This window comes from Salvelinus alpinus, chromosome 3 (genome assembly GCF_045679555.1).
Source record: "Salvelinus alpinus chromosome 3, SLU_Salpinus.1, whole genome shotgun sequence".
Taxonomy (NCBI): Eukaryota; Metazoa; Chordata; class Actinopteri; order Salmoniformes; family Salmonidae; genus Salvelinus; species Salvelinus alpinus.
The window spans coordinates 73,453,319-73,466,406 of NC_092088.1; the positions used below are offsets into that span (position 1 = coordinate 73,453,319).

At 43.8% G+C, this 13,088-nt stretch overlaps 1 protein-coding gene across 1 annotated transcript in view; it reads right to left on the reverse strand.

The window, feature by feature from the left end:
* Positions 1-9,572: 9,572 nt before the first annotated feature.
* LOC139571266 (ADP-ribosylation factor 4-like) overlaps positions 9,573-13,088 on the reverse strand; it is a 6,058-nt gene continuing 2,542 nt past the window's right edge. Inside the window, exon 6 of the mRNA XM_071393969.1 lies at positions 9,573-10,019. Within this exon, the coding sequence (XP_071250070.1) occupies positions 9,933-10,019 (87 nt within the window). The 3' untranslated portion in view covers positions 9,573-9,932. The remainder of the gene's footprint in view (positions 10,020-13,088) is intronic.

The window sequence follows — 13,088 nt, forward strand, 5'->3', positions numbered from 1 at the left end:
ATTTAAAGAGGAGTCCGTAATTTGCTTTCTAATGATCATGATCTTTTCCTCAAAGAAGTTCATGAATTTATTACTGCTGAAGTGAAAGCCATCCTCACTTGGGGAATGCTGCTTTTTAGTTAGCTTTGCGACAGTATCAAAAATAAATTTCGGATTGTTCTTATTTTCCTCAATTAAGTTGGAAAAATAGGATGATCGAGCAGCAGTGAGGGCTCTTCGATACTGCACGGTACTGTCTTTCCAAGCTAGTCGGAAGACTTCCAGTTTGGTGTGGCGCCATTTCCGTTCCAGTTTTCTGGAAGCTTGCTTCAGAGCTCGGGTATTTTCTGTATACCAGGGAGCTAGTTTCTTATGACAAATGTTTTTAGTTTTTAGGGGTGCAACTGCATCTAGGGTATTGTGCAAGGTTAAATTAAGTTCCTCAGTTAGGTGGTTAACTGATTTTTGTCCTCTGACGTCCTTGGGTAGGCAGAGGGAGTCTGGAAGGGCATCAAGGAATCTTTGTGTTGTCTGAGAATTTATAGCACGACTTTTGATGCTCCTTGGTTGGGGTCTGAGTAGATTATTTGTTGCGATTGCAAACGTAATAAAATGGTGGTCCGATAGTCCAGGATTATGAGGAAAAACATTAAGATCCACAACATTTATTCCATGGGACAAAACTAGGTCCAGAGTGTAACTGTGACAGTGAGTAGGTCCAAGTCCAAGTGCATCGATGACGTCGTCCCAACAGTGACTGTACATACCCCAACCAGAAGCCATGGATTACAGGCAACATCCGCACTGAGCTAAAAGGTAGAGCTTCCGCTTTCAAGGAGCTGGACTCTAACCCAGAAGCTTATAAGAAATCCCTCTATGCCCCCCAACGAACCATCAAACAGGCATAGCGTCAATACAGGACTAAGATTGAATCGTACTACACCGGCTCGAATGCTCGTTGGATGTGGCAGGGCTTGCAAACTATTACAGACTACAAAGGGAAGCACAGCCCAGAGCTGCCCATTGACACGAGCCTACCAGATTAGCTAAATTACTAATTTGCTCGCTTCCAGGCAAGCAACACTAAAGCATGCATGAGAGCATCAGCTGTTTCGGACGACTGTGTGATCACGCACTCCATAGCCGATGTGAGTAAGACCTTTAAACAGGTCAACATTTACAAGGCCGCAGGGCCAGATGGATTACCAGGATGTGTACTCCGAGCAAGCGCTGACAAACTGGCAAGTGTCTTCACTGACATTTTCAACCTGTCCCTGACTGAATCTGTAAAACAAACATGTTTCAAGCAGACCACCATAGTCCCTGTGCCCAAGAACACTAAGGTAATCTGCCTAAATTACTACCAACCCGTAGCACTCACATCTATAGCCATGAAGTGCTTTGAAAGGCTGGTCATGGTTTACATCAACACCATTATCCCAGAAACCCTAGACCCACTCCAATTTGCATACGGCCTCAACTGATCCACAGATGATGCAATCTCTATTGTACTCCACACTGCCCTTTCCCACCTGGACAAAAGGAAAACCTATGTGAGAATGCTATTCATTGACTACAGCTCAGCGTTCAACATCACTAAGCTAAGGACCCTGGTACTAAACACCTCCCTCTGCAACTGGATCCTGGTGGGCCGCCCCCAGGTGGTAACAACACATCTGCCACACTGATCCTGAACACGGGGGCCCCTCGGGTGCATGCTCAGTCCCCTCCTGTACTCCCTGTTCACTCATGACTGCATGGTCAGGCACGACTCCAACACCATCATTAAGTTTGCAGACGACACAACAGTGGTAGGCCTGATCACCGACAACGATGAGACAGCTTATAGGGAGGAGGTCAGCGTGTGGTCTCTCAACGTGATCAAGACAAAGGAGATGATTGTGGACTACAGGAAAAGGAGGATCGAGCACGCCCCCATTCTCATCGACGGGGCTGTAGTGGAGCAGGTTGAGAGCTTGAAGTTCCTTGGCGTCCACATCTCCAACAAACTATCATGGTCCAGTCACACCAAGACAGTCGTAAAGAGGTCACGACAAAGCCTATTCCTCCTCAGGAGACTAAAAAGATTTGGCATGGGTCCTCAGATCCTCAAAAAGTTCTACAGCTGCACCATCGAGAGCATCCTGACTGGTTGCATCACCTCCTGGTATGGCAGCTGCTCGGCCTCCTTGGCCACACTACAGAGGGTATTGTGTATGGCCCAGTACATCACTGGGCCCAAGCTTCCTGCCATCCAGGACCTCTATACCAGGCGGTGTTGGTTGTCACTTTAACTCTACCTACATTCACATATTACCTCAATTACCTCGACTAACCTGTGCCCCCGCACACATTTTTACTTATCTGTTTTTTACTTAACACTTATTTTTCTTAAAACTGCATTGTTGGTTAAGGGCTTGTAAGTAAGCATTTCACTGTAAGGTCAACGTTGTATTCGGCGCATATAACAATGGCGGTGTTCTATTTTGGTTAGGGCCAGTTTGCACTGTTCTGTGAAGGAAGTAGTACACAGCGTTGTACGAGATCTTGAGTTTCTTAGCATTTATCACATGGAATAGCCTTCATTTCTCAGAACAAGAATAGACTGACGAGTTTCAGAAGAAAGTGCTTTGTTTCTGGCCATTTTGAGCCTGTAATCGAATCCACAAATGCTGATGCTTCAGATACTCAACTAGTCTCAAGAAGGCCAGTTTTATTGCTTCTTTAATCAGAACAACACTTTTCAGCTGTGCTAACATAATTGCAAAGAGGTTTTCTAATGATCAATTAGCCTTTTAAAATAATCAACTTGGATTAGCTAACACAACGTGCCATTGGAACACAGGAGTGATGGTTGCTGATAATGGGCCTCTGTACGCCTATGTAGATATTCCATAAAAAATCTGCCATTTCCAGCTACAATAGTCATTTACAACATTAACAATGTCAACACTGTATTTCTGATCAATTTAATGTTATTTTAATGGATGAAAAATATGCTTTTCTTTCACAAACAAGGACATTTCTAAGTGACCCCAAACTTTTGAATGGTAGTGTATATATATGTATACCAATCGTATTATAGAATAATAGTAGAATAATAGTGAAGACATCAAAACTAGGAAATAAAACATATGGAATCATATAGTTACCAATTTCTTTTTCAACAAATCAAACTATAGTTTTGATTTTAGATTCTTCAATGTAGCCACCCTTTGCCTTGATGACAGCTTTGCACACTCTTGGAATTCTCTCAACCAGCTTCATGATGTAGTCACCTGAAATGCATTTCAATGAACAGGTGTGCATAGTTAAAAGTTAATTTTGGGAATTTCTTTCCTTCTTAATGCGTTTGAGCCAACCACTTGTGTTGTGAAGGTAGGGGTGGTATACAAAAGATAGCCTTATTTAGTAAAAGACCAAGTCCATATTACGGCAAGAACAGCTCAAATAAGCAAAGAGAAACGACAGTCCATCATTACTTTAAGGCATGAAGATCAGTAAATATGGAAAATGCATAGTATAGAAATGCAGTAAATTAACCTTGGCTACAGCCCTGCCTATGATATTATACTAAACAGAAATATAAACGCAACATGCAACATTTTCAAAGGTTTTATTGAGTTACAGTTCATATAAGGATATCAATCCCCCTCCTCTCCCCTGTAACTATTCCCCAGGTCGTTGCTGCAAATGAGAACGTGTTCTCAGTCAACTTACCTGGTAAAATAACGGTAAAAAAAAATTAAAAAAAATAAAAAATCAGCCAATTTAAATAAATAAATTAGGCCCTAATTTATGGATTTCACGAGACGTGGGAATACAGATAGGCATCTGTTGGTCACATATACCTTAAAAAATTAAGTTAGGGGCGTGGATCAGAAAACCAGTCAGTGTCTAGATTGACCACCATTTACCTCATGCAGCACAACACATCTCCTTTTCATAGAGTTGATCAGGCTGTTGATTGTGGCCTGTGGAATGTTGTCCCACTCTTCTTCAATGGCTGTGCGAAGTTGATGGATATTGTCAAGAAATGGAACACGCTGTTGTACATGTCCATCCTGAGCATCCCAAACGTGCTCATTGGGTGATATGTCTGGTGAGTATGCAGGCCATGAAATAAGACCAAATTCTTATTTAAAATGACGGCCTACCCCGGCCAAACCCTCCCCTAACCTGAATGATGCTGGGCCAATTGTGCACCGACATATGGTACTCCAGACCACGGCCGGTTGTGATCCAGCCCGGGATCGAAGCAAGGATCAAACCAGGGTCTGTAGTGATGCCTCTAGCACTGAGATGCAGTGCCTTATACCTCTGGACCACTTGGGAACCACAAATGGGGCATGGGGCCGTGCATTATCATGCTGAAACATGAGGTGATTGTGGCGGTAGAATGGCACGACAATGGGCCTCAGGATCTCGTCCCGGTATCTCTGTGCATTCAAATTGCCATTGATAAAATACCATAACCCCACCGTCACCATGGGGCACTCTGCTCACAATGTTGACATCAGCAAAACGCTCACCCACACAACGCCATACACGTGGTCTGCGGTTGTGAGCATGGTTGGACGTACTACCAAATTCTCTAAGATGACATTGGAGGCGGCTTATGGAATAGAAATTAACATTAAATTATCTGGCAACAGCTCTGGTGGACATTCTTGCAGTCAGCATGCCAATTGCATGCTCCATCATCACTTTAGACATCTGTGGCAGTGTTGTGTGACAAAACGTACATTTTAGATTGGCCTTTTATTTTCCCCAGCACAAGGTGCATCTGTGTAATGATCATGCTGTTGAATCAGCTTCTCGATATGCCACACCTGTCAGGTGGATGGATTATCTTTGGCAAAGGAGAAATGCTAACTAACAAGGATGTAAACAAATTTGTGCACAAAGTTTGAGAGTAATAAGCTTTTTGTGCCTATGGAACATTTCTGGGATCTTTTATTTCAGCTCATGAAACATGGGACCAACACTTTACATGTTGAGTTTATATTTGTTCATATATTGTTCAGTGTAGTTAATTCACATAAAGATGTATCCCAATAAGCAAAATTACGTTGAGATTTGGATCTGGTACGCTCCGGCCAAAACTTGTTTGGGGCGAAGCTCATTAGAATAATACCCAGCATGCTTTGCAAGTGTTTGTTTTTGCAGTGTTTTCGTTGTTTTAGTGTTGGTCAGGACGTGAGCTGAGTGGGCATTCTATGTTGTGTGTCTAGTTTTCCCGTTTCTATGTTTGGCCTGATATGGTTCTCAATCAGAGGCAGGTGTTAGTCATTGTCTCTGATTGGGAACCATATTTAGGTAGCCTGTTTTGTGTTGGGTTTTGTGGGTGGTTGTCTTCTGTCTTTGTGTCTATGCACCAGATAGGACTGTTTCGGTTTTTCACATTTGTTGTTTTTGTATTTTGTAGTGTTCACGTTTTTTGTCGTTATTAAACATGATGAACACTAACCACGCTGCGCTTTGGTCCGATCCCTGCTACACCTCCTCCTCAGACGAAGAGGAGGAAATCTGCCGTTACACTTACCAGACGCTCTTATCCACACCAACTGACAGTCAGTGCATTGAACTAAGGTAGATAAACAACAACATCGTATACTGAATAGATACTTATCTCTCCTCCCTAACAACGGGAGTCATTGTCCACAAAGCGGCATAGCGGGCTGTCTAGCTCCCACCTATGCTTTCTTTGGATTGGTGGATACATCTCATTATTTTAATACTATTTGACCATTTGATGAGGGTTGTTGACGTCAACCGCCTGTATTCAAGGAAGAGATGCTATGCTACTAGCCTCGTACCATGAATATACATATTCATCTCGAGACAAGTCAAATCAAATCAAATCAAATTGTATTTGTCACATGCCCCGAATACAACAGGTGTAGACCTTACAGTGAAATGCTTACTTACAAGACCTTAACCAACAATGCAGTTTTAAGAAAATAACAAAAAAAGTAAGAGATCAGAATAACAAATTATTAATTAAAGAGCAGCAGTAAATAACAATAGCAGGGCTATATACAGGGGGTACCGGTATAGAGTCAATGTGCGGGGGCACCGGTGTCGAGGTGATTGAGGTAATATGTACATGTGGGTAGAGTTATTAAAGTGACTATGTGTAGATAATAACAGAGAGTAGCAGCAGCGTAGAAGAGGTGGGGGGGGGGGCTGCGCAATGCAAATATTCTGGGTAGCCATTTGATTAGCTGTTCAGGAGTCTTATGGCTTGGGGGTAGAAGCTATTTAGGAGCCTCATGGACCTACAGTTGGTACTCCGGTACCGCTTGCTGTGCGGTAGCAGAGAGAACAGTCTATGACTTGGGTGGCTGGAGTCTTTGACAATTTTTAGGGCCTTTCTCTGACACCGCCTGGTATAGAGATCCTGAATGGCAGGAAACTTGGTCCCGGTGATGTACTGGGCCGTACACACTACCCTCTGTAGTGCCTGCGGTCGGAGGCCGAGCAGCTGCGATACCAGGCAGTAATGCAACCCGTCAGGATGCTCTCGATGGTGCAGCTGTAAAACATTTTGAGGCTCTGAGGACCAATGCCAAATCTTTTCAGTCTCCTGAGGGGGAATAGGTTTTGTAGTGCCCTCTACACGACTGTCTTGGTGTGCTTGGACCATGTTAGTTTGTTGGTGATGTGGACGCCAAAGAACTTGAAGCTCTCAACCTGCTCCACTACAGTCCTGTCGATGAGAATGGGGGCGTGCTCGGTCCTCCTTTTCGTGTAGTCCACAATCATCTCCTTTGTCTTGATCACATTGAGGGAGAGTTTGTTGTCCTTGCACCACACGGTCAGGTCTCTGATCTCCTCCCTATAGGCTGTCTCGTCATTGTCGGTGATCAAGCCTACCACTGTTGTGTCATCTGCAAACTTAATGATGGTGTTGGAGCTGTGCCAGGCCGTGCAGTCATGAGTGAACAGGGAGTACAGGAGGGGACTGAGCACGCACCCCTGAGGGGCCCCCGTGTTGAGGATCAGCATGGCGGATGTGTTGTTACCTACCCTTACCACCTGGGGGCGGCCCGTCAGGAAGTCCAGGATCCAGTTACAGAGGAGTAGTCCTTAGCTTACTGATGAGCTTTGAGGGCACTATGGTGTTGTACGCTGAGCTTTAGTCAATGAATAGCATTCTCACATAGGTGTTCCTTTTGTCCAGGTGTGAAATGGCAGTGCGGCGTGCAATAAAGATTGCATCATCTGTGGATCTGTTGGTGCGGTATGCAAATTGGAGTGGGTCTAGGGTTTCTGGGATAATGGTGTTGATGTGAGCCATGACCAGCCTTTCAAAGCATTTCATTGCTACAGACGTGAGTGCTACGGGGTCGGTAGTCATTTAGGCAGATTACCTTAGTGTTCTTGGGCACAGGGACTATGGTGGTCTGCTTGAAACATGTTGGTATTACAGACTCAGACAGGGAGAGGTTGAAAATGTTAGTGGAGACACTTGCCAGATGGTACACGTCCTGGTAATCCATCTGGCCCTGTTTAAAGGTCTTACTCACATTGGCTGCGGAGAGCGTGATCACACAGTCGTCCGGCTCAGCTGATGCTCTCATGCATGTTTCAGTGTTACTTGCCCGGTTGCAAGCATAAAAGTTATTTAGCTAGTCAGGTAGGCTTGTGTCACTGAGTAGCTCTCGGCTGTGCTTCCCTTTGTAGTCTGTAATAGTTTGCAGGCCCTGCCACATCCGATGAGTGTCAGAGCCGGTGTAGTATGATTCAATCTTAGTCCTGTATTGATGCTTGGCCTGTTTGATGTTTCGTCGGAGGGCATAGCGGGATTTCTTAGAAGCTTCCGGGTTAGAGTCCCGCTCCTTGAAAGCATCAGCTCTACCCTTTAGCTGAGTGCGAATGTTGCCTGTAATCCATGGCTTCTGGTTGGGTACGAAGTCCTCGATGCACTTGTAAATGCACTGATAAAGCCAGTTACTGATGAGGTGTACTCCTCAATGCCATTGGAAGAATCCCGGAACATATTCCAGTCTGTCCTAGCAAAACAGTGCTGTAGTTTAACATCTGCTTCATCTGACCACTTTTTTATAGACCGAGTCACTGGTGCGTCCTGCTTTAATTTTTGCTTGTAAGCAGGAATCAGGAGGATAGAATTATAGTCAGATTTGCCAAATGGGGGGCAAGGGAGAGCTTTGTATGCGTCTCTGTGTGTGGAGTAAAGGTGGTCTAGAATTGTTTTCCCTCTGGTGCATATTTAACATGCTGATAGAAATGAGGTAAAACTGATTTAAGTTTCCCTGCATTAAAGTCCCCGGCCACTAGGAGCGCCGCGTCTGGATGAGCGTTTTCCTGTTTGCTTATAGCTGTATACAGCTCATTGAGTGTGGTTTTAGTGCCAGCATTGGTCTGTGGTGGTATGTAAGACAGCTACTAAAAATACAGATGAAAACTCTCTAGGTAGATAGTGTGGTCTACAGCTTATGATGAGATACTCTAACTCAGGCAAGCAAAACCTCAAGACTTCCTTAGATATCGTGCACCAGCTGTTGTATACATAAATGCGTAGGCTCCCGCCCCGTGTCTTACCAGAGGCTGCTGTTCTGTCGTGCCGATAGATTGTATAACCCACCAGCTGTATGTTCTTAATGTCGTTGTTCAGCCACGACTCGGTGAAACATAAGATATTACAGTTTTCAATGTCCCGTTGGTAGGATAAACCTGCTTTCAGTTCGTCCCATTTATTTTCCAGCGATTGAACATTAGCTAGCAGGATGGAAGGCATGGGAGATTAGCCACTCGTCGCCTGATCCTCACAAGGCACCCTGATCTCTTTCCGCGAAATATGTGTTTCCTTCTCCAGCGAATAACGGGGATCTAGGCCTGGTCGGGTGTCTGTATTATATCCCTCCTGTCCGACTCATTAAAGAAGAACTTTTCATCCAGTTTGCGGTGAGCAAATGCAGTTCTGATGTCCAGAAGCTCTTTTCAGTCATAAGAGACGATAGCAGCAACATTATGTACAAAACAAGTTATTGTTGGTTAAGAGCCAATAAGACGGCAGCCTTCCCCTCCGACGCAATCATTCAAAGAATTACTCCGATATAAAGTGTTTTTTCTCAAAGTTGCGGGGATGTCATGTGTCCTACTTATATCAGTAAACCCGTAACAACTTAAGCATCATGAATCTTCTATTCAATTAAATAAACATCACGAAGCAAATAAGCCATACATTTTAGGTTTTGGTTAAATTAGACACTCATTGACCGCCATACAAAAAGTCCTTACTTGGTGGGCGAAAAAAAGGAAAAACATCACCTGCTGGAGGGAGCTATATTTTGGGCTTCTCTCTTTACCTGTTCCTCTCTGGCTAAATCTGCTGGGTTATCTGATGGAAGCAGCTAACATATAGCGTTTGATCATGTGCAACTATGTCAACGATTTAAATTGGCTGATGCACATATTGAGAAGGAGACAGAGTTCAAACGTAAACTTTTTCTAATGTTCGCAAATATGTCCCCGTTCAGTTTTAGTCTTTGTCTCCATTACACATAACCTTCAGTGACAACAAGGGAAACCACTGAAACAAAACCCACAAAGAAAACAACTGCAGATACATTTAAACACATTATTTTATTAGAGGTAGTGAGGTATTGGAAGTCAGGAAATAAATACAGGGGTGTTGATAAAGAATCTGCTTACATTCATTCAGTGATCATTTAAAATATATATATTTTATATAACTTTCCAAGTTACAATATGTGCAATACATTAAAGTGCATTACCCCCCAAAAAATGGAAACGTAAACTTTTCAGAAAGCCACTTCTAAGTTTTGTTCTGATTGTATGGTTGTTCTTGAGTAAACGTTGTGTCCTGGTCGTTCTTAAGGAGGGCTCGGCTCAGCTGTTACAGGGTGAAGCTGATCCTAGACCTGTACCTAGGGGTAACGTCGCCACAGAGCCAACTCAGCTAGTTAGCGCTTGGAAAGCTGGTCAGCCAACCAGTCCAGTCCCTCCAACAGACCTGAACCCTGGGTCGCACAGGTAGCCTGGACAAACCACTGAGGAGAGAGGACAAACATTCAGTCATTAAAACAGTCAGTCATTAACAGGTAGCCTGGACAAACCACTGAGGAGAGAGGACAAAAAGTCCGTCATTAACAGGTAGCCTGGACAAACCACTGAGATGACAAACAACCAGAGTGCATTATTTAGCAAATCTAGGCAGGGATTCAATCCGAGGCGAGTTGCAGTATTCAACATTTAAAAGGATACATCAGGATTTTGGGAATGACGCCCAGAATCAGATGAACTCATGGACACCATTTTTACATTTGAAGTCAGAAGTTCACATTCACCTCAGCCAAATACATTTAAACTCAGTTTTTCACAATTCCTGACATTTAATCCTAGTTAAAATTCCCTGTTATAGGTCAGTTAGGATCACCACTTTATTTTAAGAATGTGAAATGTCAGAATAATATTAGAGAATGATTTATTTCAGCTTTTATTTCTTTCATCACATTCCCAGTGGGTCAGAAGTTTACATAAACTCAAATACTATTTGGTAGCATTGTCTTTAAAGTGTTTCACTTGGGTCAAACGTTTTGGGTAGCCTTCCACAAGCTTCCCACAATAAGTTGGGTGAATTTTGGCCCATTCCTCCTGACAGAGCTGGTGTAACTGAGTCGGGTTTGTAGGCCTCCTTGCTCGCACACACTTTTTCAGTTCTGCCCACACATTTTCTATAGGATTGAGGTCAGGGCTTTGTGATGGGTACTTCAATACCTTGACTTTGTTGTCCTTAAGCCATTTTGCCACAACTTTGGAAGTGTGCTTGGGGTCATTGTCCATTTGGAAGACCCATTTGCGACCAAGCTTTAACTTCCTGACTGATGTCTTGAGATCCTTCCTGACTGATGGCGACCCCATCTTGGGTTCGTGCTGTAGGGGAAATCTTTGTGGGCTATACTCAGCCTTGTCTCAGGATGGTAAGTTGGTGGTTGAAGTTATCCCTCTAGTGGTGTGGGGGCTGTGCTTTGGCAAAGTGGGTGGGGTTATATCCTGCCTGTTTGGCCCTGTCCGGGGGTATATCCTGCCTGTTTGGCCCTGTCCGGGGGTATCGTCGGACGGGGCCACAGTGTCTCCCGACCCCTCCTGTCTCAGCCTCCAGTATTTATGCTGCAGTAGTTTATGTGTCGGGGGCTAGGGTCAGTCTGTTATATCTGGAGTATTTCTCCTGTCTTATCCAGTGTCCTGTGTGAATTTAAGTATGCTCTCTCTAATTCTGTCTCTCTCTTTTTCTCTCTTTCTTCCTTTCTCTCTCTCGGAGGGCCTGAGCCCTAGGACCATGCCTCAGGACTACCTGGTCTGATGACTCCTTGCTGTCCCCAGTCCACCTGGTCATGCTGCTGCTCCAGTTTCAACTGTTCTGCCCTCAGCTATGGAACCCTAACCTTTTACCGGACGTTTTTCCTCCAAACATAACGATTGTCATTATGGCCAAACAGTTCTATTTTTGTTTCATCAGACCAGAGGACATTTCTCCAAAAAGCACAATCTTTGTCCCCATGTGCAGTTGCAAACTGTAGTCTGGCTTTTTTATGGCGGTTTTGGAGCAGTGGCTTCTTCCTTGCTGAGCGGCCTTTCAGGTTATGTCGATATAGGACTCTTACTAACTTTTACTGTGGATATAGATACATTTGTACCTGTTTCCTCCAGCATTTTCACAAGGCCAGAACATCTTGGCCATGTTCTGTTATAATCTCCACCCGGCACAGCCAGAAGAGGACTGGCCACCCCTCATAGCCTGGTTCCTCTCTAGGTTTCTTCCTAGGTTTTGGCCTTTCTAGGGAGTTTTTCCTAGCCACCGTGCTTCTACACCTGCATTGCTTGCTGTTTGGGGTTTTAGGCTGGGTTTCTGTACAGCACTTCGAGATATTAGCTGATGTACGAAGGGCTATATAAAATAAACTTGATTTGATTTGCTGTTGTTCTGGGATTGATTTGCACTTTTCGCACCGAAGTACGTTCATCTCTAGGAGACAGAACGCGTCTCCTCCTGAGCGTTATGACGGCTGCGTGGTCCCATGGTGTTTATACTTGCGTACTATTGTTTGTACAGATGAATATGGTACCTTCAGGCGTTTGGAAATTGCTCCCAAGGATGAACCAGACTTGTGGAGGTCTACAATTTATATTCTGAGGTCTTGGCTGATTTCTTTTGATTTTCGCATGATGTCAAGCAAAGAGGCACTGAGTTTGAAGGTAGGCCTTGAAATACATCCACAGGTACACCTCCAATCTACTCAAATGATGTCAATTAGCCTATCAGAAGCTTCTAAAGCCATGACATCATTTTCTGGAATTTTACAAGCTGTTTAATGGCGCAGTCAACTTAGTGTATGTAACTTCTGACCCACTGGAATTGTGATACAGTGAATTATATGTGAAATAATCTGTCTGTAAACAATTGTTGGAAAAATTACTTGTGACATGCAAAAAGTAGATGTCCTAACTGACTTGTCAAAACTATGGTATGTCAACAAGAAATTTGTGGAGTAGTTGAAAAACGAGTTTTAATGACTCCAACCTAAGTGTATGTAAACTTCCGACTTCAACTGTATGTGTCTGCATGCAGTTTGAAGAAAGTTGCTCATTAGCATTAGCGCAATTGCTAACTAGTGTTAGCACAATGACTGAAAGTCTATGGTAACTGCTAGCATGGTGTCACGCCCTGACCTTAGTTATCTATGTTTTCTTTATTATTTTGGTTAGGTCAGGGTGTGACGAGGGTGGGTATGCTTGTTTTTTATTGTCTAGGGTTTTTTGTATGTCTAGGGGTGTTTGTAAGTCTAGGCATATGTATTTCTATGGTGGCCTGAATTGGTTCCCAATCAGAGGCAGCTGTTTGTTGTTGTCTCTGATTGGGGATCATATTTAGGTTGCCATTTTCCCTTTTGGTTTTGTGGGTTCTTGATCTATGTTTAGTTGCCTGTCTGCACTATCCATATTAGCTTCACGGTTCGTTTTGTTATTTTGTTTGTTTTGTTCAGTGTTCGTTCTCTAATAAAGAAGAATGTACGTTTACCACGCTGCGCCTTGGTCTCCTCCCTACGACGGCCGTGACG